At 44.4% G+C, this 25,958-nt stretch overlaps 1 protein-coding gene across 1 annotated transcript in view; it reads right to left on the reverse strand.

Moving 5' to 3' along the window:
• The window catches only part of LOC115460640, a 59,565-nt gene extending 34,045 nt beyond the window's left edge, over positions 1–25,520 (reverse strand). Inside the window, exons 1-2 of the mRNA XM_030190406.1 lie at positions 25,439–25,520; positions 12,192–12,536 (exon numbers count right to left, since the gene is read on the reverse strand). Coding sequence (XP_030046266.1) covers positions 12,192–12,536; positions 25,439–25,490 — 397 coding nt within the window. The 5' untranslated portion in view covers positions 25,491–25,520. The remainder of the gene's footprint in view (positions 1–12,191; positions 12,537–25,438) is intronic.
• Positions 25,521–25,958: the final 438 nt, after the last annotated feature.

Raw genomic sequence — 25,958 nt, forward strand, 5'->3', positions numbered from 1 at the left:
GGGGCGGTGGGTGCGGTCTGCCCCAGGTGCATGCCGCTGAGGGGTTGCCGCGCGCCTGTCCGCTATGTTCGTTCTGTGTTCCCTCTGCCCCAGAACAGGTTACTTCCTGTTCCGGGGCAGAGGGAGCATGTAAACAAACGAAGCGGACAGGCGCGCAGCACCCCCCCAGCGGCATGCACCCAGGGGGGGTTCCTTCACCAGGGGGTGTCCTTTTGCTGGAGGGGGTCGCGCTACACCTGGGGGGGGCGCATCAGCGATCCGCCCCGGTTGTCAGCCCCCCTAGGAACGCCACTGGTGCAGCCAACAAGACACTTCCAAAGGAACCTGAGGGAGATGAATATACTTTGAATTGCTATTTGAATATTTTTACTGCTGTCATTGTCTAATGCTTATGTTTGACTTATTGTTGCTGTACACTGCCTTGAGTGAATTCCTTCAAAAAGGTAGTAAATAAATTCAAGTATGTAAATAAATAAATAAACTACAAGATCAGCATGTGCTAATCCATGAGCTACAAAATATTTGTATTGTTTTTTGGAGGGGGCATTTCAGGAGACAGAGAGTGAGCATTCCTCTGCTAAACAGCTGGCACATCCACATTAGCACATGCTAACTGGTTAGTGCAGGAATACTGCTTTAGCCCTTACCACCTACAAAATGGATGGTGGTAAGTGTTCATGCAGTAATTTTTTTAATGGCTATGCACTAATGGCAACATTAGTGCATGGCCATTTATACAAAAAATAGAAAATCATCTATTTTATAGCTGCAGTAAAAATGGTTTTAGTGTGGAAAAAACCTGCACAAGGGTACGCTAAAGGCCATTTTTTTTACAGCGGCTTAGTAAAAGGACCCCACAGAGATGATTCTTGCAATCTCTTAGATAAATACTCATCAAAATAGCTCAGGGGTTCTCAACCCAGCCCTAAGGACACATTAAGCCAGTCTGGTTTTTATTATATCCACAATAAATATGCATGAGATAGATTTGCATACAATGGAGGCAGTGCATGCAAATTTATCTCATGCATATTCATTGTGGATAGCCTGAAAACTTGACTGGTTAGGCGTGTCCTAAGGACTGGATTGAGAACCCCTGAAATAGCTGAAATCAATGGGTCAATGTACTGATTCCATAAGAATGCTATATGGTAATAATATAAAGAATGAAAATGCCAATCACTGGGCAAGGTGAAATGTGCATCACTGGAAAACCAAAGAAAACCATCATTCAACTTGCAAAAAACCTTGCACAAAACTTCAGAATGTCAAACTTTCAGTAACAATTTAAAGGACCATTTGCAAGGGTTCTTTAACTCTTCTCACATCGTACTGTAAGCCATCATCTGGTCTATACAAGTCAGTTTTCTTTTTATATATTTTTTAGATTTTGCAAATCAGAATTTCCTATCTTGGACAAGAAAACAATTACTGATGAAAACAGCAAACTATCAACTTTTTGAAGTTCTACACAAAGTATGATTTATAATAAATAATTTTTTGCAAGTCATACTAACAGTGTTCTTTGGTTTGTAGGATAATTTGATTGCAAGAGCCTACTTTCTGTCACACTGTCAGATTTAAATGGCCTGATAATTAAAATTTAAAAAAAAATCACACATTGTTTATTCTTATTACATCTGTTATGTGTGCAACTAAATATTTGATCCAAGTACAGCTTTTCACATGATGTTGTTTATTTTTGTGTTTAAGGTTTTATCAGGCCAGTATTCAAAAGGACTTAGCCGGCACTGACTGCTGCCCACATAAATCCATTGGATTTAATCTTCCCAGTCACGGAATGCATAAGTCATTATACAGCTGAAAGTTATTTATTGAAAGTAGACTGGGATTCAAGATGTGTTGGAGTCAGGACAAGAGCTGTGAAATTTAACATTAAGGAGGAAGTTATAAAGGTGGGTAGTTTTACCATGTCATGCTATTTTAGCATAGAGTCTCATTTTATGCAATAAAAACCTTCAGTCTAACTTCTAGTCTTCTTACTTTACCTTCACCAAGATATGCTTACTTGGAATAGACCAGATCATCTGGGGGGTTTTTTCTTTTTGTCACCAGAACTTTGGAACAATCCCCCCCCCCCCCTCAGATATTTGAAATGAACTATCTTTAACCAACTTTAAAACTAAGCTAAAATCTCATTTTTTTCAATTGGCCTTTGGGTGCTAATGCTGTTGAGGTCTCCTCTGGTGGGTCTAGAGAGTGTGTATCTATTATTTGTGTTTGTTGATGTAATATACATTTCTCTAGTTTGAATGCAGTTATTCTTTCCTAGCTATTAATGGTGTTGTTTTATTAACACTCTATTTTTATTATTATTTTTTTTGTATTTTGTTTGCATTGTATCATTGTAAACCGCTTTGACCTTTCTTGAAGTAACAGCGGTAAATCAAGTCTGAATAAACATAAACATAGAATAGCATGACTTGTGGTAAAATAACTCATCTTAAATGTAGCCGATGTTGATAACTTCCCCCCTAAATGTATAAGTGAAACAGGTAAACAGCAGGTATAAGTGGATAAGGATTATCCATGCAAGATTATGTGTATGAATTCAGCTATTTCATGTATGCATTTAGCCCAGCTTCTAACCTCTCTGTATAAAGTTATATTGAAACCTTCCCACTGCATTACCAGTGTTTAGTAAATGAGCTTAAGTTTCTCATGGCAAGAGAAAATGAAGTAAAGTTGACTACAAATTCATACATTCTCTCTCCCTTCTGCCAGCTACAGAAGGATGAGAGTTATTGGAGAAGAAAGTGTCTAACAAACTATTTCCATTTTACATTTTCTTCTATAAGTTAGGTATATATCGGTTCTATTCCATAATAGTGCGCATAGTTTTTTTAAATGCCCACAACCTGCCTATTCTACGTGCATGGCAATGCCCTCCTTTCAAATGCGCACATTAGAATTTACACGCACCACATTGCAGAATGCACCTAGAAAGTTGTGCGTGTAAATTCTAATTAAAGCCGGTTAGTGCTGCTAATTGGTTAAGTACCAATTATCAGCACTGATTGGTTTGTTAATCAATTAAGTTGTGCACACAATTTGGCCATGTGGCCAAATTAGCACACACAACTTAAGATGCCATATATAGAATTTGGGGGAAAGCCCCTCTCCATGGGTGTTACATAGCTGAAAAGGTCTAAACTTATCCCTTCCAAATGTACAATTATCAGGACTGCCAAGGGGGGGGGGGGGCAGGGGGTCAAGATTCCCCCAGGCCTGGCAACCAAGGGGGGCCTGTCACTGGGGTCAGTCTCTCTCCTGCTTCTGATGGGACCCAGATGATCGCATCCCGACAGGAGCAGGAGAGAGAAAACTCCAGCACCAGGCTCCCCCTTAGAGGCTGGGGAGGAGCAGACACAGGGCGTCAGGTCATCTGGCTTGACTGGTGGGGGTCCCCCAAGCCTCGCCAGCAGAAGCATAACTCCAGTGCTATTCTCCGCTACATTGCCTGCCCTGTGGCTGCTTTTCCTCTCACATCGCACATGCTCAGTTTTGATTAAATTGAGCATGAGTGACATGAGTGGAAAAGCAGCCACAGGCCAGGCAATGCGGCAGAGAACAGCACTGGAGGAAGGCTTCTGCTGTTCAGCCTTGGGACTCTCACCAGCCAAAGTATGTGGAGTTGCATCGGGGGGGGGGGGGGGGGCAGGGAGGTGGGGCAAAATGTGTCCCTCCCACTTTGGGCTCCACCTCCCCATTTTTAAAGTCTGGCTATGTGGCAGTCTGGGGGGGCAGCAGCAGTGGTCTGGGGGGGGTGGTAGCGGCGGCCCTGCCCCAGGCCTGGCTCAGTCTCTCAGCAGCCCTGACAATTAGATCTGAGAGAACTACTATAGTTGCACATTTTGTTTAGAGACTCGTGAAATGCAAAATGTGCAGTATAAAATGTTTTGTGCTAGCGGTATAGCGAAGATACTTACCTGTAGCAGGTATTCTCCGAGGACAGCAGGCTGATTGTTCTCACATGTGGGTCGACGTACGCGTCGGCCCAGGAAACGGCAAATTTTTCCAAGCAAAAATATAAAAGTTTTGCCAGAGTCTTCCGGCACGCGAGCAGCGCGCACCGCGCATGCGCAGATGACTTCCCACCCGTCACGTGAGCGTGCCCCTTCAGTTAAATCAAAAAGCATATAAATAAACAATAACAACTCCAAAGGGGAGGTGGGCGGGTTTGTGAGAACAATCAGCCTCCTGTCCTCGGAGAATACCTGCTACAGGTAAGTACAGTGGGGGAAATAAGTATTTGATCCCTTGCTGATTTTGTAAGTTTGCCCACTGACAAAGACATGAGCAGCCCATAATTGAAGGGTAGGTTATTGGTAACAGTGAGAGATAGCACATCACAAATTAAATCCGGAAAATCACATTGTGGAAAGTATATGAATTTATTTGCATTCTGCAGAGGGAAATAAGTATTTAATCCCTCTGGCAAACAAGACCTAATACTTGGTGGCAAAACCCTTGTTGGCAAGCACAGCGGTCAGACGTCTTCTGTAGTTGATGATGAGGTTTGCACACATGTCAGGAGGAATTTTGGTCCACTCCTCTTTGCAGATCATCTCTAAATAATTAAGAGTTCTGGGCTGTCGCTTGGCAACTCGCAGCTTCAGCTCCCTCCATAAGTTTTCAATGGGATTAAGGTCTGGTGACTGGCTAGGCCACTCCATGACCCTAATGTGCTTCTTCCTGAGCCACTCCTTTGTTGCCTTGGCTGTATGTTTTGGGTCATTGTCGTGCTGGAAGACCCAGCCACGACCCATTTTTAAGGCCCTGGCGGAGGGAAGGAGGTTGTCACTCAGAATTGTACGGTACATGGCCCCATCCATTCTCCCATTGATGCGGTGAAGTAGTCCTGTGCCCTTAGCAGAGAAACACCCCCAAAACATAACATTTCCACCTCCATGCTTGACAGTGGGGACGGTGTTCTTTGGGTCATAGGCAGCATTTCTCTTCCTCCAAACACGGCGAGTTGAGTTCATGCCAAAGAGCTCAATTTTTGTCTCATCTGACCACAGCACCTTCTCCCAATCACTCTCGGCATCATCCAGGTGTTCACTGGCAAACTTCAGACGGGCCGTCACATGTGCCTTCCGGAGCAGGGGGACCTTGCGGGCACTGCAGGATTGCAATCCGTTATGTCGTAATGTGTTACCAATGGTTTTCGTGGTGACAGTGGTCCCAGCTGCCTTGAGATCATTGACAAGTTCCCCCCTTGTAGTTGTAGGCTGATTTCTAACCTTCCTCATGATCAAGGATACCCCACGAGGTGAGATTTTGCGTGGAGCCCCAGATCTTTGTCGATTGACAGTCGTTTTGTACTTCTTCCATTTTCTTACTATGGCACCAACAGTTGTCTCCTTCTCGCCCAGCGTCTTACTGATGGTTTTGTAGCCCATTCCAGCCTTGTGCAGGTGTATGATCTTGTCCCTGACATCCTTAGACAGCTCCTTGCTCTTGGCCATTTTGTAGAGGTTAGAGTCTGACTGATTCACTGAGTCTGTGGACAGGTGTCTTTCATACAGGTGACCATTGCCGACAGCTGTCTGTCATGCAGGTAACGAGTTGATTTGGAGCATCTACCTGGTCTGTAGGGGCCAGATCTCTTACTGGTTGGTGGGGGATCAAATACTTATTTCCCTCTGCAGAATGCAAATAAATTCATATACTTTCCACAATGTGATTTTCCAGATTTAATTTGTGATGTGCTATCTCTCACTGTTACCAATAACCTACCCTTCAATTATGGGCTGCTCATGTCTTTGTCAGTGGGCAAACTTACAAAATCAGCAAGGGATCAAATACTTATTTCCCCCACTGTATCTTCACTTTCTCCGAGGACAAGCAGGCTGCTTGTTCTCACATGTGGGGTATCCCTAGCATTCAGGCTCACTCAAAACAATGAACATTGGTCAATTGGGCCTCGCAATGGCGAGGACATAACATCGATTGACCTGAAACTATAAACAACTAACTGAGAGTGCAACCTGTAAACAGAACAAAAATGGGCCTAACAGGGTGGAGCTGGATTCTAAACCCCGAACAGATTCTGCAGCACTGACTGCCCAAACCGACTGTCGCATCGGGTATCCTGCTGAAGGCAGTAGTGAGATGTCAATGTGTGGACCGATGACCACGTTGCAGCCTTGCAAATCTCTTCAATGGAGGCTGACTTTAAGGAAGCCACTGACACAGCCATGGCTCTAATATTATGAGCCGTGATATGGCCCTCTAGAGTCAACCCAGCTTGGGCATAAGTAAAGGAAATGCAATCTGCTAGCCAATTGGAGATTGTGCGTTTTCCGATGGCGACTCCTCCTATTGGGATTGAAAGAAACAAACAACTGGGCGGAATGTCTGAAGGGCTTTGTCCGCTCCATGTAGGCTAGGGCTTTTCAGCTTGGAGAAGAGACGGCTGAGGGGAGATATGATAGAAGTGTATAAAATAATGAATGGAATGGATCGGGTGGATGTGAAGCGACTGTTCACGCTATCCAAAAATACTAGGACTAGAGGGCATGAGTTGAAGCTACAGTGTGGTAAATTTAAAACGAATCGGAGAAAATATTTCTTCACCCAACGTGTAATTAGACTCTGGAATTCGTTGCCGGAGAACGTGGTACGGGCGGTTAGCTTGACGGAGTTTAAAAAGGGGTTAGATAGATTCCTAAAGGACAAGTCCATAGACCGCTATTAAATGGACTTGGAAAAATTCCGCATTTTTAGGTATAACTTGTCTGGAATGTTTTTACGTTTGGGGAGCGTGCCAGGTGCCCTTGACCTGGATTGGCCACTGTCGGTGACAGGATGCTGGGCTAGATGGACCTTTGGTCTTTCCCAGTATGGCACTACTTATGTACTTATGTACTTATGTAAGGCTAAAACTTCTTTCGCCAGGGTGGGCATGAGAATGGGGGAAAAATGTTGGCAAGACAATTGACTGGTTCAGATGGAACTCCGACACCACCTTCGGCAGGAACTTAGGGTGCATGTGGAGGACTACTCTGTTGTGATGAAACTTGGTATAAGGTGCATCCACTACTAAGGCCTGAAGCTCACTGACCCTACGAGCTGAAGTAACAGCCACCAAGAAAATGACCTTCCAGGTCAAGTACTTCAGATGGCAGTAATTCAGTGGCTGAAAAGGAGCTTTCATCAGCTGGGTGAGAACAACGTTGAGATTCCATGACACTGGTGGAGGTTTGACCGGGGGGTTTTGACAAAAGCAAACCTCTCATGAAGCGAACAACTAAAGGCTGTCCAGAGATAGGCTTACCCTCTACACGGCGATGATAAGCACTAATCGCACTAAGGTGAACCCTTACAGAGTTGGTCTTGAGACCAGACTCTGATAAGTGTAGAAGGTATTCAAGCAGGGTCTGTATAGGATAAGAAAAAGGATGTAGGGCTTTGCTGTCACACCAGATGGCAAACCTCCTCCATTTGAAAGAGTAACACCTCTTCATGGAATCTTTCCTGGAAGCAAGCAAGACTCGGGAGACACTCTCTGAAAGACCCAAGGAGGCGAATTCTAAGCTCTCAACATCCAGGCCGTGAAAGCCAGAGACTGGAGGCTGGGATGTAGAAGCGACCCTTCGTTCTGGGTGATGAGGGTTCAAAAACATTCCAATACGGTTCCTTGCAGGACAACTCCAGAAGAAGAGGGAACCAAATCTGATGCGGCCAGAAGGGTGCAATCAGAATCATGGTTCCGCAGTCTTGCTTGAGTTTCAGCAAAGTCTTCCCTACTAGAGGTATGGGAGGATACGCATACAGAAGGCCTGTTCCCCAACACAGGAGAAAGGCATCTGACGCTAGTCTGTTGTGGGCCTGAAGCCTGGAACAGAACTCAGGGACCTTGTGATTGATTTGAGTGGCAAAAAGATCCACCGAGGGGGTGCCCCATGCTCGGAAGATCTTGCGGGCTATGCCCATGTTCAGTAACGACTTGCGAGGTTGCATTAGCTTGCTCAGCCTGTCGGCCAGACTGTTGTTTACGGCTGCCAGATAAGTCGCTTGGAGAAACATGCCATGACGGCGCGCCCAAAGCCACATCTGTATGGCTTCCTGACACAGAGGGCGTGATCCAGTGCCCCCCTGCTTGTTGATGTAATACATGTTAACATTAAATTGAATTCTGGTACTAGCTACAAATATGAATCAACAAATGTATAAGTCCACTGGTAGCAAGTAACTCTCTTATCTGCTAGTATTTTTAATCTATATACGTAGAGGAAAAGACTTCAGATACCCGGTTCAAATAACGGTTAATTGGGACTCGTGAACCGAGACGCTCAGCGTTAAATCTGGAATAATAAAATACCCTTTGGTCAATCTGCTGGCGAGTATCTTCATTAGTCAGAAAAACCTCTTATTTATTAAATAGTCTTGTATAGCAATGTACATTGCTATTCATGACTATTTAATAAATAAGAGTTTTTTCTGACTAATGAGGATACTCACCAGCAGATTGACCAAAGGGTATTTTATTATTCCAGAGTTAACGCTGAGCATCTCGGTTCACGGGTCCCAATTAACCATTATTTGAACCGGGTATCTGATGTAATACATGGCATCCTGATTGTCTGTCTGAATCAAAATGATTTGGTTGGACAGCCGATCTCTGAAAGCCTTCAGAGCATTCCAAATCGCTCGCAATTCCAGGAGATTGGTCTGAAGACCTTTTTCCTGAAAAGACCAGGCCCCTTGCGTGTGAAGCCCATCTACATGAGCTCCCCACCCCAGGAAGGACGCATCCGTCGTCAACACTTTTTGTGGCTGAGGAATTTGGAATAGACGTCCCAAGGTCAAATTGGATCGGATCTTCCACCACTGAAGAGAATTCTGGAAGTTGGTGGACAGCTGGATCACATCCTCTAGATCCCCTGCAGCTTGATGCTACTGGGAAGCTAGGGTCCATTGAGCTGATCTCATATGTAGACGTGCCATGGGAGTTACATGAACTGTGGAGGCCATGTGCCCCAGAAGTCTCAACATCTGCCGAACTGTGATCTGCTGAGACGCCCGAACTACGAACACAAGGGACAGGAGGTTGTCTGCCCTTGCCTCGGGAAGATAAGCTTGAGCTGTCTTTGTGTCCAACAGAGCTCCAATGAATTCCAACTTTTGAACTGGAGTGAGATGGGAGTTGGAGTAATTGATTACGAACCCCAGTAGTTCTAGCACCTGAATAGTAATTTGCATGGACTGTAGAGCGCCTGCCTCCAAGGTGCTCTTATGCAGCCAATGGTCGAGATAAGGGAACAACACATGCACTCCCAGTCTGTGTAGCGACGCTGCGACTACCACTAGACACTTTGTAAACACTCTGGGTGAAGACGCCAGACCAAAAGGCAATACACTGTACTGAAAGTGCTGCGTTCCCAGCCAAAATCGAAGATACCTCCTGTGAGCTGGAAGTATCGAGATGTGTGTGTCAGCATCCTTTAAGTCCAGAGAACATAGCCAATCGTTCTGTCAGGTTTGTGAATTCTTTGTACCAAATGGAGCACTGCTGAGTGTGAGGATATGCACCCTGACTCTGCTTGGCGGCCAAGCAACCCCAAGGTTCACCTGCGGTGACCACCGTTCCCCGGGAGTTGAGCCCCCAGGTGCAGGCGGCCAACAGGACTTACGTAGAGAGAAGATGAGAGGGGCGCTGAGGAAACCAGCCAGAGGAGAGTAGAAGGGAGTGGCCTGGGTACAGGCAACAGTCCAACAGGCAGGCATTTGGCAAAGGAGAGATCCAGGTACAAGCAAGGTCTTACAGGCAGGCAGCAGACAAGAGAGTAATCCAGGTACAAGCTAGGTCTTAAAGGCAGGCAGCAAACGAAGAGTAATCCAGGTACAAGCAAGGTCTTACAGGCAGGCAGCAGACGAGAAAGTAATCCAGATACAAGTAAGGTCTTACAGGCAGGCAGCAAACGAGAGAGTAATCCAGGTACAAGCAAGGTCTTACAGGCAGGCAGCAGACGAGAGAGTAATCCAGGTACAAGCAAGGTCTTACAGGCAGGCAGCAGACGAGAAAATAATCCAGATACAAGTAAGGTCTTACAGGCAGGCAGCAAACGAGAGAGTAATCCAGGTACAAGCAAGGTCTTACAGGCAGGCAGCAGACGAGAGAGTAATCCAGGTACAAGCAAGGTCAAGAACCAGGACACAGGCAAAACACAGTGAAGATAAACACTTACCAACTACAAGCCGAAGTAATAAGGCAGAGGGCCAGCTCTCCAGAAATAGTGCAGGCGTCTGACATCAGCAGGAACCAGCTGGAGAGGAGAGCTTGTCATAGGTCAGGAAGGCAGCGAGGGGAGGAGAGCAGGAGTCCGCCCGCAGGGGAGGCCCGCAGAGCAGGGAGGCGCGCCGACGGCCCCGAGCAGCCCCGGGAGCTCCCCGGAAGTGTGCAGAGCCGGCAGGAATGCAGGGTGACGTGGACGACCTCGGGCATGCGCACCACGCCGGAGAAGACCACGGGGGAGCGCAGCACAGTCCCGGAGTGCCGGACCCGTAGAGACTGCAGGGGAGTACCTCCGTGCCGCCAGAGAGCCCCACTAATGAGGAGATAAGGGGCGTGACAAGTTCTCTTGAATCATGGGAAAAAGGGTGCCCAGGAAAACCATCCTGAACTTTTCTCGGACAAGGAATTTGTTCAGGGCCCTTAGGTCTAATATGGGACGCATCCCCCCTGTCTTTTTCTGCACAAGGAAGTACCTGGAATAGAATCCCAGCCCTTCTTCCCCTGGTGGAACGGGTTCGACCGCTTGGGACTTTAGAAGGGTGGAGAGTTCCTCTGCAAGTACCTGTTTGTGCTGGGAGCTGTACAAATGAGCTCCTGGTGGGCAATTTGGAGATTTTGATTCCAGATTGAGGGTGTATCCTAACCGGACTATTTGAAGAACCCACCGGTCGGAGGTTATGAGAGGCCACCTTTGGTGAACAAATATCAACCTCCCCCCCAACCAGCAAGTTGTCCGGTATGGACACTTGTATTGAGGCTATGCTTAACTGGAGCCAATCAAAAGCCCGTCCCTTGCTTTTGCTGGGGAGCAGGAGGGGCCTTAGGCGCAAGCTGTTGACTAGAACGAGCGCGCTGGGGCTGAGCAAGGGCAGGCTGCCGAGAAGCAGGAGTGTACCTACGCCTAGCATAGGAATAGGGAGCACTCCTCTTCCCACAAAAAAACCTCCTAGATGAGGAGGTAGTAGCAGAAGACGCAAGGCGGGAGAGAGAATCCATAGCATCATTATGCTTCTTGATCTGATCAACAAGATCCTCTACTTTCTCACTAAAAAGGTTGTCCACCCGGCAAGGAACATGCGCCATTCGCTGCTGGACCGAATGATCCAGGTCAGAGACACACAGCCATGAGAGTCTGCACATCACTATACCTTGATGCTACATCAAAAGTGTCGAATGTATCCCTGGCCAGGAATTTTCGACACGCCTTCTGCTGCCTGACCACCTGGCGAAAAGGCTCGACCTGTTCCGGAGGGAGTGCATCAACCAAGTTGGACAGTTGCCTTACCGAGTTCCGCAAGTGGACACTCATGAAGAGCTGGTATGACTGGATTCTGGCGGTGAGCATAGTGGCCGTGTCAAAAAAGTAAGAAAACTTATAAAAAAGGGCTAAACTAAGAAAAAATACAGGTTATTTTTTTAAGAAGAAAAATGACGAAAAACAAAACTAAAAACAAGAAAAAATATATTTTTAGTCGTCAGAGACTCTCTTTCCTGGGCCTAATGAAGAGAACAGGGAAAAAACTGTCACCTCATCACGGACAAGAAAAAACTGAAGAGGCACGCTCATGCGACGGGCGGGAAGTCATCCGCGCATGCGCGGTGCGTGCTGCTCGCACACCAGAAGACTCTGGCAAAACTTTTATATTTTTGCTTGGAAAAATTTGCTGTTTCCTGGGCTGACGTGGACATCGACCCACATGTGAGAACAAACAGCCTCCTTGTCCTAGGAGAAAAAATGTTTTGTGCTTTTTTGGGATCTTGCCAGGTATTTGTGACCTGGATTGGCCACTGTTGGAAACAGGATGCTGGGCTTGATGGACCTTTGGTCTGTCCCAGTATGAAAATATGTATCTACTTAGGTAACCACTATAGCTTAGTTAGTTTTATCATCATTTGTAAGATCAGCTTTTGCCATGCTGTAACTTACCTTGATTTAAGCTTTGTTCTCCTATGACAAAAATGTTATATTTGGAGTGATTTCCAACTAATGATGGATTAGAGTTTGGCATACACTCTTCCATAAATGTTTGACATGCAAATATTCGATTTCTCAAAAGATTTGACGGTAACCGATCACTTAGTGCAGTATCTGCACAGCATAGGTTTCTGTTATCTTCTGGGTTATTCTGCGATTGCTCTTGTGATGTACAATTTAGTGGTGTAATTCCCCATTTAATGTCATCAACTGTATACCAGATGGTTCTATGATCATCATCTGATTGATTGCATTTAATTGGGTGATCTTCTTGTTTTTGTAGAAAGTAGATTTTTCCTGTTGAAATATTTATATAAGAGGTAGCATGAAAGTAACATTAAAAAAAATCTTTATTCAAGAAATAAAAATGTGTCTGTCTGAACTGAACATAGAAGATCCAAAATAGCAACTCTTGCTGTTAATCAGGAGTGGGCATTTCAGATTCTCATAGATTAGCAACATTTCATTAAACCTAGTAGAATGATATACCCAGTGGTTCAGATGGTAAGTGTTGTGCACTAAGAGACAACAAGTGTAGTACTTGCCAAAATTATCAGCATCAAAAAACAAAACAGCAAGTAGCCAGTTTTTAACCCTCTGGATATTTTCTCAAAACAGGAGGAAAAGACTTTAGATTCTCGGTTACCAGTGCAAATAAATGCATGATTGCACTGAAGAGCTTCTTCATAAGTCTAAAAAACCTCCTATTTATTTTTATTTTTAGTCCTTTCTTTATATCTCAATTCTTTTTTTTTTTTTTTAAATAATATATTCTCGTGTATCTTAAACATCAGTCCTTAATATGGAAGGCCACTTATCTGACTTAGATGTGCTCAACAAAGAGATTCTGTTTCACAACAAGCTTCATCAGGCGCAACAATAGTAGGATTCTGCACACTCGCTGCGTCCTTTATGAAAAAGCAGTTGGCATATTCCTTCCCTCTGTTTGCAAGCAGCAAGTGTGCAGAATCAGTATCAGTCCCCCAGATCCACCCACCCCCTCCCCCACCCGACACAAGGACACAGCTAATAGCAAGCAAATTTAGGCACACTTTTAGTTCTAAACATAGAGTAAAAGTGCAGGAGGATTGTGCCTGAGCATGTGCTGTCAAAAGCCCCCTGAGCCCCACCCCCCCAGACAGCCAGGGCCGGGCTTAGGCAGGGGTGACAGGTGCGGTCAAACAGGGCCCCACGCTGCTAGGGGCCCCACATCTCTGGCATGTCTGTCCTTCTGTCTCGGAACACATCCCTGCTCCGTACTTTAATGTGCATCCAGATCCTCCTCGCTGCTGCGTCCCACTCCCACCCCCTTTTGATGTTACTTCCTGCTTCCTCAAGGGCAGGATGCAGCAGCAAGGAGACTCTGGGCTCAGCAGCTGAAGGGATATGAAAATCGCTGCCACTGTCTGCCGCTGTCTACTGAAACATGGTGGATGCACATCAAGGTATGCGGTAAGGTGGGATTCCGAGAGCTTTAAACCTCCTTTTACACTCTGATAAATTATGTCTTGGTGGCGGGCTGGGGCGGGGGGGGGGGGGCACTGAACTGGTTTGCACAGGGCCCCATTATTGCTAAGACTGACCCTGCAGACAGTGGCACAGGGGCTAGAAGCAGTGCATGCAAATCTCTCTCATGAATATTCATTGTGGATATCCTGAAAATCTGACTGGCAGGGGTGCCTTCAAGACAGAAAAGTCTGGACACGATTTCAGCGAATCTGAACTATATTGTCAAGTGACAAGCTGAACCCTAATAAACAATATATAAACATGTATCCATATACAATGTGATATCAATCTTTCTTTCATTGTCTCGCAATCTTTTTTACTTTTTTCTTTTTGCTTTTTAATCAAAAAATGGAGAAAAAAGACCTCATCAGTCCTAGCATGACAATATTCTTATTCAGTGCATCGATCCATTTAATCGTCTGCTTACTTAGGACTCCATTATAATCCTTGGTCTTAAAAAAACTCCACTTTTTTGCCTTCAAGACCAGGTTTGGGAACCACTGATTTAGAGTTTTTGTCCACAAGGGTCTGGCTGATTCTTCAGTATCAGACACAGAGATTATAGAGCACCCAGTTCAAAAATGTCTGCCACCTTCCCCAACAATATGTGTGGGTCTCAGTCTGTAATGTACCATATGCTTGTGGCAGAATCAAACCTCATTTCAGGTTTGTTGCATCTTCCCCTCCCCCACCCCCTCCTATTGTGCTGGTGAATTCTTACTCATTCCTTCTGATCATTAGAACACTTGTCCAAAGATTGTAACCTATTATGACTGTTTACTTTCTTACTTATGCACTTTCTGAATATTTGGAATAGTTGATGTGGTTAAATATATCTGAAGGCCTCTAATAGCACCTCAATCTGTTTAATCTATAAGGCCCACACCACCTTCAACTTTTGGGATACATGCTTGGTCTTCACGCCCAGTCCTCAAGGGTGGCCAATGGATCAGATTTTCAGAATATTCCTAATAAATATGCATGAGAGAGATTTGCATATCATGAAGGTGATAGGGAATGCAAATCTTTCTCATGCATATAGATTAAATTAAGAAGGTTTCATTCTCAATATGTTTAGCACATTTTGTTTTTCAAGGCTGTCCTGTCTCACTGATAATGGAGAAGAGGGTATTTTAAGGGGATTGGGAAAAATAATAGCAGAGAGACTAAATTAATTGTTTACGTCAGTCTTCACTAAGAAAGATACCCATGCTAGAAATGGTAACGAGTTTGAAGAACTAAAACAAATCTTTCTTTACCTGGAAGATATAATAAGACAAATTAACTAAAGAGTAGAAAATCACCTAGACCAGATAGTATACATCTCAGAGTACTGATGGAACTATAAAATGAAATTGCAGATCTATTATTAGTAATTTATAATTTTATCTTTAAAATCAAACATGGTCAGAGAAGTTGAGAGGGTGGCTAATGTAACACCAATTATTTTCAAAAGCTCCAGAGGTGACCTGGGAAATTATAGACCAGTGAGCATGATGCTGGGAAAAAATGTTAGAGCCTATTATTAAAAAAAAAAAAAAACAGCCTCTTTTACTAAACCTTGCTAGCGATTCCTGGCACGGCAATGCTGATAAAGCCCATTCACTTTGAATAGGCTTTGTCAGCACTGCCACACGGGAATCGTTAGTGCAGTTTGGTAAAAGAGGCCCATAGGCATGTATTAATGGAACAAAGCCAACATGAATTTAGCCAAGGGAAATCTTGTCTCACCAATCTGCTACATTTCTATGAAGAGTTGAATAAACATGTGGATAACAGTGAACCAGTTGGTATTGTGTATCTAGATTTTCAGAAGGCATATGACAAAATACCTCATGAATGGCTCCTATTCCAACAGGCACTTCAAATTTAGGTGTGAAATCAAATTGTTTTTAGGAAGAGCTCAGGATCTTTTACAATATTGAAGAGGAAAGGTTTGACCAGTCTTAAAACTTTAATGTTGGTTGTGTTTTTGTATTATTTAATTATGTATGTTAATAGATGTAACCTAGAACATGTAGGATTGTGCAGAATATAAATGTTTGAAATAAATAAATAAATAAAAAGTCATGGGATAGGAAGCAGTGTCCTACTGTGGATTAAGAATTAGCTAAAAGATAGAAAACAGAAAGTAGGGTTAAATGGTCAATATTCTCAATGGAGAAGGGTAAATAGTGGGGTTTCCCAGGGATCTGTGCTGGGACTGCTGCTTTTTAACATATTTATAAATGACCTGGAAGCAGAAATAATGAGTGAGGTGATCAAATTTGCTTACAACACAAGGAGGCTCATTTTCAAAGCACAGAGACTTACAAAGATACATACAGGCTCATTTTCGAAAGAGAAGGACGTCCATCTTCTGTTCTGACCCAAATCGGGAGATGGCCGCCCTTCTCTCGCGGGCACCCAAATCAGTATAATCGAAAGCCGATTTTGGGCACCCCCAACTGCAGTCCGTCGCGGGGATGAACAAAGTTCCCAGGGGCGTGTCAGAAGGGTAGCGAAGGCGTGCCAGGGGTGTGCCAGGGCGTGCTTCAGAGACGGGCGCCCTCGGCTGATAATGGAAAAAAGAAGGGCGGCCCTAGCAAGAATTTGATCCGCTTTTTTTGGACCCTTTTTTTTTTAGGTCCAAGTCCCAAAAAAGTGCCCAAACTGCCCAGATGACCACCGGAGGGAATTGGGGATGACCTCCCCTGACTCCCCCAGTGGTCACTAACCCCCCTCCCACCAAAAAAAACCCCGAACTTTAAAAACATTTTTTGCCAGCCTCTATGCCAGCCTGAAATGTCATACCCAGCTTCATGACAGCAGTATGCAGGTCCCTGGAGCAGTTTTTAGTGGGTGCAGTGCACTTCAGGCAGGTGGACCCAGGCCAATCTCCCCCCCTACCTGTTCCACTTGTGTTGGTAAATGGGAGCCCTCCAAAAAACCCACAAAACCCACTGCACCCACATCTAGGTGCCCCCCTTCACCCATAAGTGCTATGGTAATGGTGTAGAGTTGTGGGGAGTGGGTTTTGGGGGGGATTTGGCGGGCTCAGCACCCAAGGTAAGGGAGCTATGCACCTGGGAGATATTTTAATGTTTTTTTTTTAATTTTTAAAAGTGCCCCCCTAGGGTGCCCAGTTGGTGTCCTGGCATGTGAGGGGGACCAGTGCACTACGAATCCTGGCCCCTCCCACGACCAAAGGGCTTGGATTTGGTAGTTTTTGAGATGGCCGGCTTCGGTTTCCATTATCACTGAAAACCGATACCGACCATCTCAAATCCGCCCAAATCCTTGGCATTTGGCCAGCACGAACCGTTTTATCGAAAGAAAAGATGGCTGCCTACCTTTTTCGATAATACGGTCTGTCCCGTCCCTTCGCGCCTCCGTCCTCAGAGATGGACGGCCATAGAGATGGGCGTCCCCGTTCGATTATCCCCCTCATAAGTTACTATGGAGATCATTTTCAAAAGAGAAAAACATACAAAAAGCAGAATAAATCTGCATTTGGACGTTTATCTCACAACAATGTCCAAATTGGTATTTTTGAAACCAATTTTTTGACATTTTTCTATGAAGTCGATCAGAAGTGCATTCAAAAAACAAGGAGACGTGTCAGGGGCATGTTAAGGGCGGAATCTGGGCATTCCTAACACTTGAATGTTTTTCTGCTATAATGAACATCCAGGGCTATAATTTGGATGTTTTGGGCTAGACCTCTTTTATTAATGAATAAGCCACAAAAAAGTGCCCTTAATGACTGGATGACCACTGGAGAGAATCAAGGTTGACCTTCCCTTACTCCCCCAGTAGTCACTAACCCCCTCCCAAAATGTGATTAAAAACATTACTTACCAGCCTCTATGACAGCCTCAGATGTTGTACTCAGGTCCATTAGAGCAGCATGCAGGTCCCTGGAATAGTCTAGTGGTGGTTGCAGTGCACTGCAGACAGGTGGACCCAGGCCCATCTCCCCCTACCTATTACACTTGTGGAAACTGTGAGCCCTCCAAAACTCACCAGAAACCCACTATACTCACATATAGGTGCTCTCTTCACCCATAAGGGCTATTGTAGTGGAGTATAGTTGGGGGTAGTGGGTTTTGTGTGGGTTTAGGGGGACTCAGCAGACAAGATAAGGGAGCAATGGCGAGATGTGTACCTGGAAGCATTTATTTGAAGTCCATGCCCCATTGCTGTCCTGGGATGTCTGTGTGGCCAGTCTACTAAGAATGATGGCTCCTCCTATATCCCAATGGCTTGATTTTATGCATTTTTCACTTGTACATTTTTTTTTTGTTTAATGGACCAAAAAGATAAACTCACAGAGCACAAAAACATCTAGCAAATAGCCATTTCTGGAAAAAAAATAGATAGATGTTTTTCTGGTTTGAAAATGGCTATATTCCCCACTTGAATTCTGGACATTTTTAGCAAAACATCCAAAGTTGGACTCAGACGTCATATTGAGAATGCCCCTCCACATAACTTTGTAAGTCTATGTGCTTTGAAAATGAGCACCAAAGTTATTCAAAGATATTAAATCACGAATTGTAAAAAATCGCAAGAGGACCTTATGAGAGTGAGCGACTGGACATCCAAATGGCAGATGGAATTTAATGTGGGCAAGTGTAAAGTGATGCATATAGAGAACAGGAACCCAAACTATAGCTACATGCTGCAAAGTTCTATATTAAGAGTCACCGCCCAGGAAAAGCATCTAGATGTTATCATCAATAATAATGTTGAAATCCTCCACTCAGTGTGCAGCAGCTAAGAAACTAAATAGAATGTTAGAATTTATTAGGAAAGGTATGGAGAACAAAACAGAACATTATAATGCCTTTATATCGCTTCATGGTGTAACCATACCTCATATATTGTATGCAATTCTGGTCACTGCATCTCAAAAAAGATAAGGCAGAATTAGAAAAGGAAGAGAAAAGGGTGATTACAATGATAAAGGGGAGGGGGACGACTTCCCTATATGGAGAAAGAGGCTAGGGCTCTTGTTTGAAGAAGAGATAGCTGAGGGGAGATATAATAGAGGTCTATAAAATCCTGAATGGAGTGGCATGAATCACTTGTTTACTCTCAGTAGTACATTTAAATCAAATCATAGAAAATATTTCTTCACTCAACATGCAATTAAGTTCTGGAATTCATTACCAGAGAATGTGGTAAAAAGTGATTAGTATAACTGTTTAAAACAGATTTAGACAAGTTTATAGACCATTGTTAAGATGGACTTGGGAAAATCTACTGCTTATTCCTGGGATAAGCAATATAAAATCTATTTTACTCATTTAGGATCTTGCCAGGTACTTGTGACCTGACCACTGTTGGAAACAGGATACTGGGCTTGATAGAGCTTTGGTCTGTTCCAGTTTGGTAATGCTTATGTACTTATGTAGATTCTATTCCTTGGGTACAGGCTACAAGTTCTCCTTGTCAATCAGACCAGTGAAATACTCCAAAACCAGACTAATTAAACTGCAAGGGCCAAAAAATTGCACATACTATTAGAATTTTAATTACTACTTTCAGCAAACCTGCACTATTAAAACATGTTTAAATAATTCAATCAGACATTGAAAATAACTAAGAATTCCCATGCTTTATTTTAATATTCAATTACTGAGGAAATAGCTATGTAACATGTTTAAAAACTCCCATAATTAGGAACCTAATTAAATTACAATAGTGGTGTGCTGATCTCTATCAAAAGTAAGCTATATGAATACATTATAAGAAATTGAAGAGTAGGAAGAGTAGGTCTATGACTTTTATAAATTAGGAACCCTTCATGAACAAATTTACACTGCTCCAAGGCAAGAGCAAAGTTGCATGCACAATCTATTTTTTAAAAAAAACCCTCACATCCATGTAATGATATGTGCATACCTCAAACCTCTACCAGATCTCCATCCACAGGAATACCAAACATGCAGAAAAAGCTTTATAAAATAAATCTCAAGCTAGGTGAATATGCACAGTGGTGTGCTGGTAAATTTTTAACAACAGGCTCTCTCCCCGGTCCACCTCGGCGCCCCCGTCCACCACTGCGCCCCCCATCCACCTCGGCGCCCCCCCCCCCCCCATCCACCTCTGCGCCCCCCCCCCAAAATTGCAGAGCTGGCTATAGACAGGGGGGGGGGGCAATGCATTACTCTCTCCAGGAAAAAAAATTAAATGATCCCAGGTTCCAATCTAATTCATGTTTAATATGGGATAAAATGCCATAAATAAGTAAATAAATATAAAGTTTTAACGTTCAGCACCTGATTCTCAAAGTGGACATATACCAAACACTATAATGAAAATAAAATGATCTTTTCTACCTTTGTTGTCTAGTGACTTTGTTTTTCTGATCATGCTGGCCCAGTATCCGATTGTGCTGCTATCTGTCCTCTTAACTCCGTTTCCAGGGCTTTCTTTCCATTTACTTCTTTACTTTCCGCCTTTCTTCTTCATTTCTTGTCCTACATCCGTAAGTAAAAGCTGGAGATTTGACTGTCCAGTGGATCCAGCTTCTGCCTATTTTCTTCATCCATGTGCAGTTTTTCTCTCTTCCTTTTCCCTCATCTCATCTCCTTCCTCACTGTTCCCTTCCCTCCAATTGCCAAAACTGACATTCCTAGTTTCTGCTTCTTCTTTCTTTCTTCTATCCTCTTACTGTGCTGTCTGTCCAGAGCCTCCTGCCCATTTGCCATTTCTTTTCTGTATTCCTATCTTCTTCATTTCCTCATTGATTTTTTTTCATACTCAGCTTTCTCCAATTTATTTTCTGCATCTTAAATTAAATGTCTCCTTCTCATCCTCCAGTCTTCAAGCTCCCTCTTTCTATTGTTTCTATCTGTCCCCCACCCTCATCAAACATCTCTCCTCTTTTCCCTGCTTCTTCAACCACATTAGGCATCTCTCCTGTCTTCCCTTCCCTCATGACATTATGTCACCCTGATCTTCCCTGTCACCTACCTCCAAGTTCAGTACGTCCTCCCATCTCCCTTTCCACTATGTCCAGCATGCCCCCCCCCCCAGTTTCCCATGTTACTCCATTTCCAGGATCTCCCCTTCCACCTTCTTCTATGGCCAGTATATCCTCCATCTACTTTTCCACAATACCCAGTGTCTCCCCTGATCTCCCCTTCCACTTGGCCTCCAGCATCTTCTCCTGATGTCTCTTTTCACATGGCCTCCTCTCCAGCATCTTCCGCAAATCTCTCTTTCTCTCCCCTCCCCTGTTCTGCTTTGTCCTTTCATGCACTCTTCCTCCCACTCCCCGCTCCCTCACCTCAAACCTGTCCTAGTCTCGCGGACCTTTCCCAGTGCAGCCAGAAGTAGAAATGCCAGGTGCGGAGCCTCGTGCTGCTGTGAATCGTTGGAAGAGCCGCCCCCTTCTTGGCAGCAGGAAGTGCGTGAGAGCGAGGGAGGGTGCTTCCGGCAGACAGAACCCCCCCCCCCCCCGCTAACCAGCTGGTTTTACTCTGCTCCAGTGTTGCCAGGTGGGCGGTTTTACCGCCCAATTGGGCGGTTTTCCGCGACCCGCCGCGGGAAATTTTTGCCCGCGGCGGGTTGCGGTTTTTTGGGCTGTTTTTGGCCTTCAGTGCGGTTTTTTCGGCCGCGGGGGGGCGGGGTTAGTGACGTTTTTGGGTGGGGTTAATGACGTTTTGGGCGGGGTTAGTGACGTGGGAGGCGGGGCCGATGACGTAGGAGGCGGGGCCGATGACGGGGAGGCGGGGCCGATGACGTGGGAGGCGGGGCCGATGACGGGGAGGCGGGGCCGATGACGTGGGAGGCGGGGCCGATGACGGGGAGGCGGGGCCGGTGACGTGGAAGGCGGGGCCAGTGACGGCGGGGGCGGGCGTGATGACGGCGGGGGCGGGCGTGATGACGCGGGGGTGGGGGTGTCAGGGGCGGGGTTTGTGTTTGGGCGGGTTTTGGGCTGTTTTTTGGGCTCGATCGGGCTGGAAAAAAATTTTCCACCTGGCAACCCTGCTCTGCTCATCGGGGCTCTACTAGGACAGATCTGAAGGGAGAGAGCGGGCGGAGGAAGAAGAAGGGGAGAGAGATGACAACCCTTAATTCTATTTTTATCAGACTGCTTTGTTTTGGAATAATCTTCCCAGTGATCTTAGACAGGCAGGTTTGATTCTTGAGGGTTATGTCAGAATTCACATCAGCTATGGCTGCACTGATAACCTACTTGAGATCAACCTCCATGGAGGAAATGTGCAGATCTGTGGCACAAACACCTGTTTATAGATTCACAGCCTACTACTGCTTAGAAAAGGACTCCAATCAGCAGTGACGATCCTAGGTCGGCTGCCATTGGGGACAGCTCGCCAATGCACCCCCCTCCCCGGGTGCAGCAAGACCCCTGCTCCTGGCACAATGACACCCCCCCCCCCCCCCGGGTACATTCTTGGCTGCTGGAAGCAGCCGCATGGCTCTCGGCTCCGCTGGCTCCCTCTGCCCCGGAATAGGAAGTAACCTGTTCCGGGGCAGAGGGAGCAGGGAACCAGTGGAGCCGACAGGCGCGCAGCTGCTCTCTGCACCCCTCCAGCGGCGTGCACGCGGGGCGGACCGCCCTTGGTACGCCGCTGCCAATCAGTCTTCCAGAATTTTTTTGGCAATTAGAATCCAACACCCCCCTCCCCCAACCCATTCTTATCTAACCCAGGCTGCTTTCAGACAATGCTAGTTGCCACCAAAAATATGTTATGTCTGCTTGTTGCAGTGCCTTGTCATTTCCCTTTTTTCTGTTGAAGGTAGCTTGTAGCTAAGGAGTCCTACGTTGCTTGTCCTTGGAGAAAACCAAAGGGTCGATATTCAAAGTGATTTAACTGGCCAGAAATGGGTCCTGGCCAGTTAAATTGTTTGATCAGAGCTAACCGGTCATATTCAGCAGCACTTAACCAGTTAGTGCCACTGAAAATGTCCAGTTATCCCCAGGAGTGTTCCAGGGGCAGAGTCAGCACTTAGCTGGTTAAGTGCTAAAACTCAGGACTTAACTGGCCAAGGTAATCACATACATAGGACCGCATCAAAGTCAGTCTTATCTTTATGCCATTTGCCACAGCCAATTAAGTACTAATAATTGCACTAAACAGGCTATGGTTGCACTAGCTCTGTAAACCCAGAAATTCAATGCCAGAGCCCAGACAGGGCCCGGCGTTGAATTTCCAAGTATAATACAAAACATTGAGCACCACTGGCTGAATATCTGTAGCGTTAAGTACAGAAGTTGTGTAGTAAATGTAGGCAGCATGCCCAGCGTCTCCCCTGAATTTACCATACAGGGCAGAGATTTAACGCACAGCCATTGGGTTAGAGGCAGGGCCTGTTAGAAGCGCCTTGGCAGCACACCCACCTCCCAATCCACATCCCTTCCCTCAGATCCATCCCCCCCACCCATCAACTTCCCATTCCCAACCCCTCCTCTGATATCAATACCCAGTCCTGATCCCCCTACCGATTACAAACTGCAGCCCTGATCCAGCCTCCAACCTGAAGCACCGCCCCTTCATAGTCCTACTCTCCTCCCCCCCAACATGTTCCACACACAGCTGTACATAAGTATTGACACTGGGACAGGCCAAAGGTCCATCAAGTCCAGCGTCCTGTTTCCAACAGTGGCCAATCCAGGTCACAAATACCTGGCAAGATTCCAAAAACTTTATGCTGCTTATCCCAGAAATAATACAAAAATCAAACGAAAAATGGCTCTGCTTTGTCTGTATATATCTTTGTAAAAATACACAACTCGGAACAGACAAAACAAATTTACTGCAACAAGGATATGTTGACTATTGAAGGTGTCTCATATCGTCACATAGACATGTTTATGCCATATTGCTTTTCAGCTCACACGCATGTGACCGTCTGTAATCATAGACCACCTCCAGCCAACCAATAGTGCACAGTATCTATCTCTTATAAAAGCCTAAGTGTCAAAGTGTCCATCTGTTTATTCATTCAAATATTTTTCTCAAGCAAAAAAATTTTTTTGTGCACTACTGTTCAAAAATTAAACACTATTGCAATAAATTTACAAATAATGCAAAAAATCAACTTAACTTGATAGCTCTGAGCAGTATTAGCCGTCTTCTTGGGCTGGAGCTTATCACGTTTCAAGGGTTCAATGTATCAGCGTGCTTAACAACTTAACAACTCCGGTATCCCAGAAATAAGCAGTGGATTTTTCACAAGTCCATTTTAATTATGGTCTATGGACTTTTCCTTTAGGAAGCCTGCCAAACCTTTTTTTAAACCCCGCTAAGCTAACCGCCTTTACCACATTCTCTGGCAACAAATTCCAGAGTTTAATTACACGTAGAATGAAGAAAAAATTATCCATTTCATTTTAAATTTACTACTTTGTAGCTTCATCGCATGCCCCCTAATCCTAGTATTTTTGGAAAGAGTAAACAAACAATTCACTTCTACCCGTTCCACTCTACTCCTTATTTTATAGACCTCTATCATATCTCCCCTCAGCCATCTTTTCTCCAAGCTGCTTCAGCCTTTCCTCATAGGGAAGGTGTCCCACCCCCTGGGTTGGAAACTTGCACAAAAGCATAAAAAGACTTAAAAAAGTAGACTGTACTATTCAGTATTGTTGCACATGAGAGAGCAGGAACAACAACCAAAAATACAAGAACAAAGAGAAATCAATTTCTTGATTTTTAAGATGATCTGTTGTTTTAATATGTTTCAGCTTATAAGTAGTTTTAGATGGATAGCAGTATTTTTACATCTCATATTGTTTTTTTTATTCATGTGTTTGAGAAACCAGCTTTAAATGATTTGTATATTTATGTTTATATTTATGTTTTTAGTTCATACTGCCCCTGCTGCAGCCAGTATTTGTTGGCAAAACATGGCCATGTCAAGCACAGATGTTTATTGACCTAGGAGCATTTTTACTTCATTAAAGACTACCTTTTTATATGAACTGCCTCCTGGTTTTATATCTTCCACGCTGGATTTGGCGGATTCATTGCCTTGTTGTTTTCTGACAATCGTGTGGACCTGAAGTACTCTGTACTGCACTGATAATGCCACAGTAGTTGTTTAATTACTTTATGCTTAGCTCTATCTTAAATTCTCCTTGAAACATTTTCATAATATTTTTGGGGAGCAATATTAGTCCAAAAACTGTGCTCGCAACACACTACAGTTTTTTCTACTATATCATTAATAACAGGTTTTTCCTACTTATTTTAATACAGAAGGAATAACTGGAAGTTGAATCAAAAACTACAACTGCTGAGTAAATTTACTCATCCAGTTTTCAAATAACCCATTTATGAGGTTCAAAGTAAAGGGCTTAATCAATCATCTACATTCACAATTTTGATTCTGTTCTCTGAAAAGCAAGGGAAGAGAGTCAAATCTCAAGTTTTTCAACCCCTTCCTTGCTCAGAAATGTTACAGAATAGAAGTAATTCTGAATACCATAGACAGCAGAATGAAGTAAGGTCCACATCAATATTTTGCCTAACACAGCATTAACAACTAGAGAGGTTGGGAGGCAGGGGCAGAGATTTGTTTTGGCCCATAAAAACAAAAAGGTTTCTGCTGTCTCTGCTGCATATCCCTCAGCAAAGTTATGCATGTCACATAACTAATTGTTAATAACCATTCCCAAGTGTGACATGTGTACAATCTCATCTCTTTTTTAATTAAGAAAACAGACTTACCTGCAACTTCCAGAAAAACTAACTGCAAGACGAGATGATTTATTCCCAACATTTTATTTTTTTAGTTTTACCTCAACAACAGCACATAGTGTACTATGGTTAAGAAGGCGTGGAGCTACAGTAAATAAAAAGGAAGTGTCTTCACAGGAAACTGATTGCAAAGTCATGGTTACTTTTTTAAGCTTTTCAAGAAATGCAGTTTTTTAAAAAAAAAGCTTCTAGATGGAATAGAATTTCATATACCGACTATGCCTACAAAGGAGGCATAATCGGTATATTAAGATCATACAGAGCTTCAAGAGTTTGACATAAACATACTGAAAAAAAGGTGTTAAATAAATCATAATAAACAGTTCTATCCCTGTTCCATTGCCCAGGGTAACCACAGTGTGCCCTTATGGTTACACTGGGTTATAGTTCTCCCATAATTTGCTTCTAGCTGGGGCTCCAATCACACCAGAAGTAGCATTTTCAGGGTTTGGAAGAGCGGCATGGGCTGAATTACTCTGAATAACTTTAA

The sequence above is a fragment of the Microcaecilia unicolor genome, chromosome 1, assembly GCF_901765095.1.
Source record: "Microcaecilia unicolor chromosome 1, aMicUni1.1, whole genome shotgun sequence".
NCBI classification, from domain to species: Eukaryota; Metazoa; Chordata; class Amphibia; order Gymnophiona; family Siphonopidae; genus Microcaecilia; species Microcaecilia unicolor.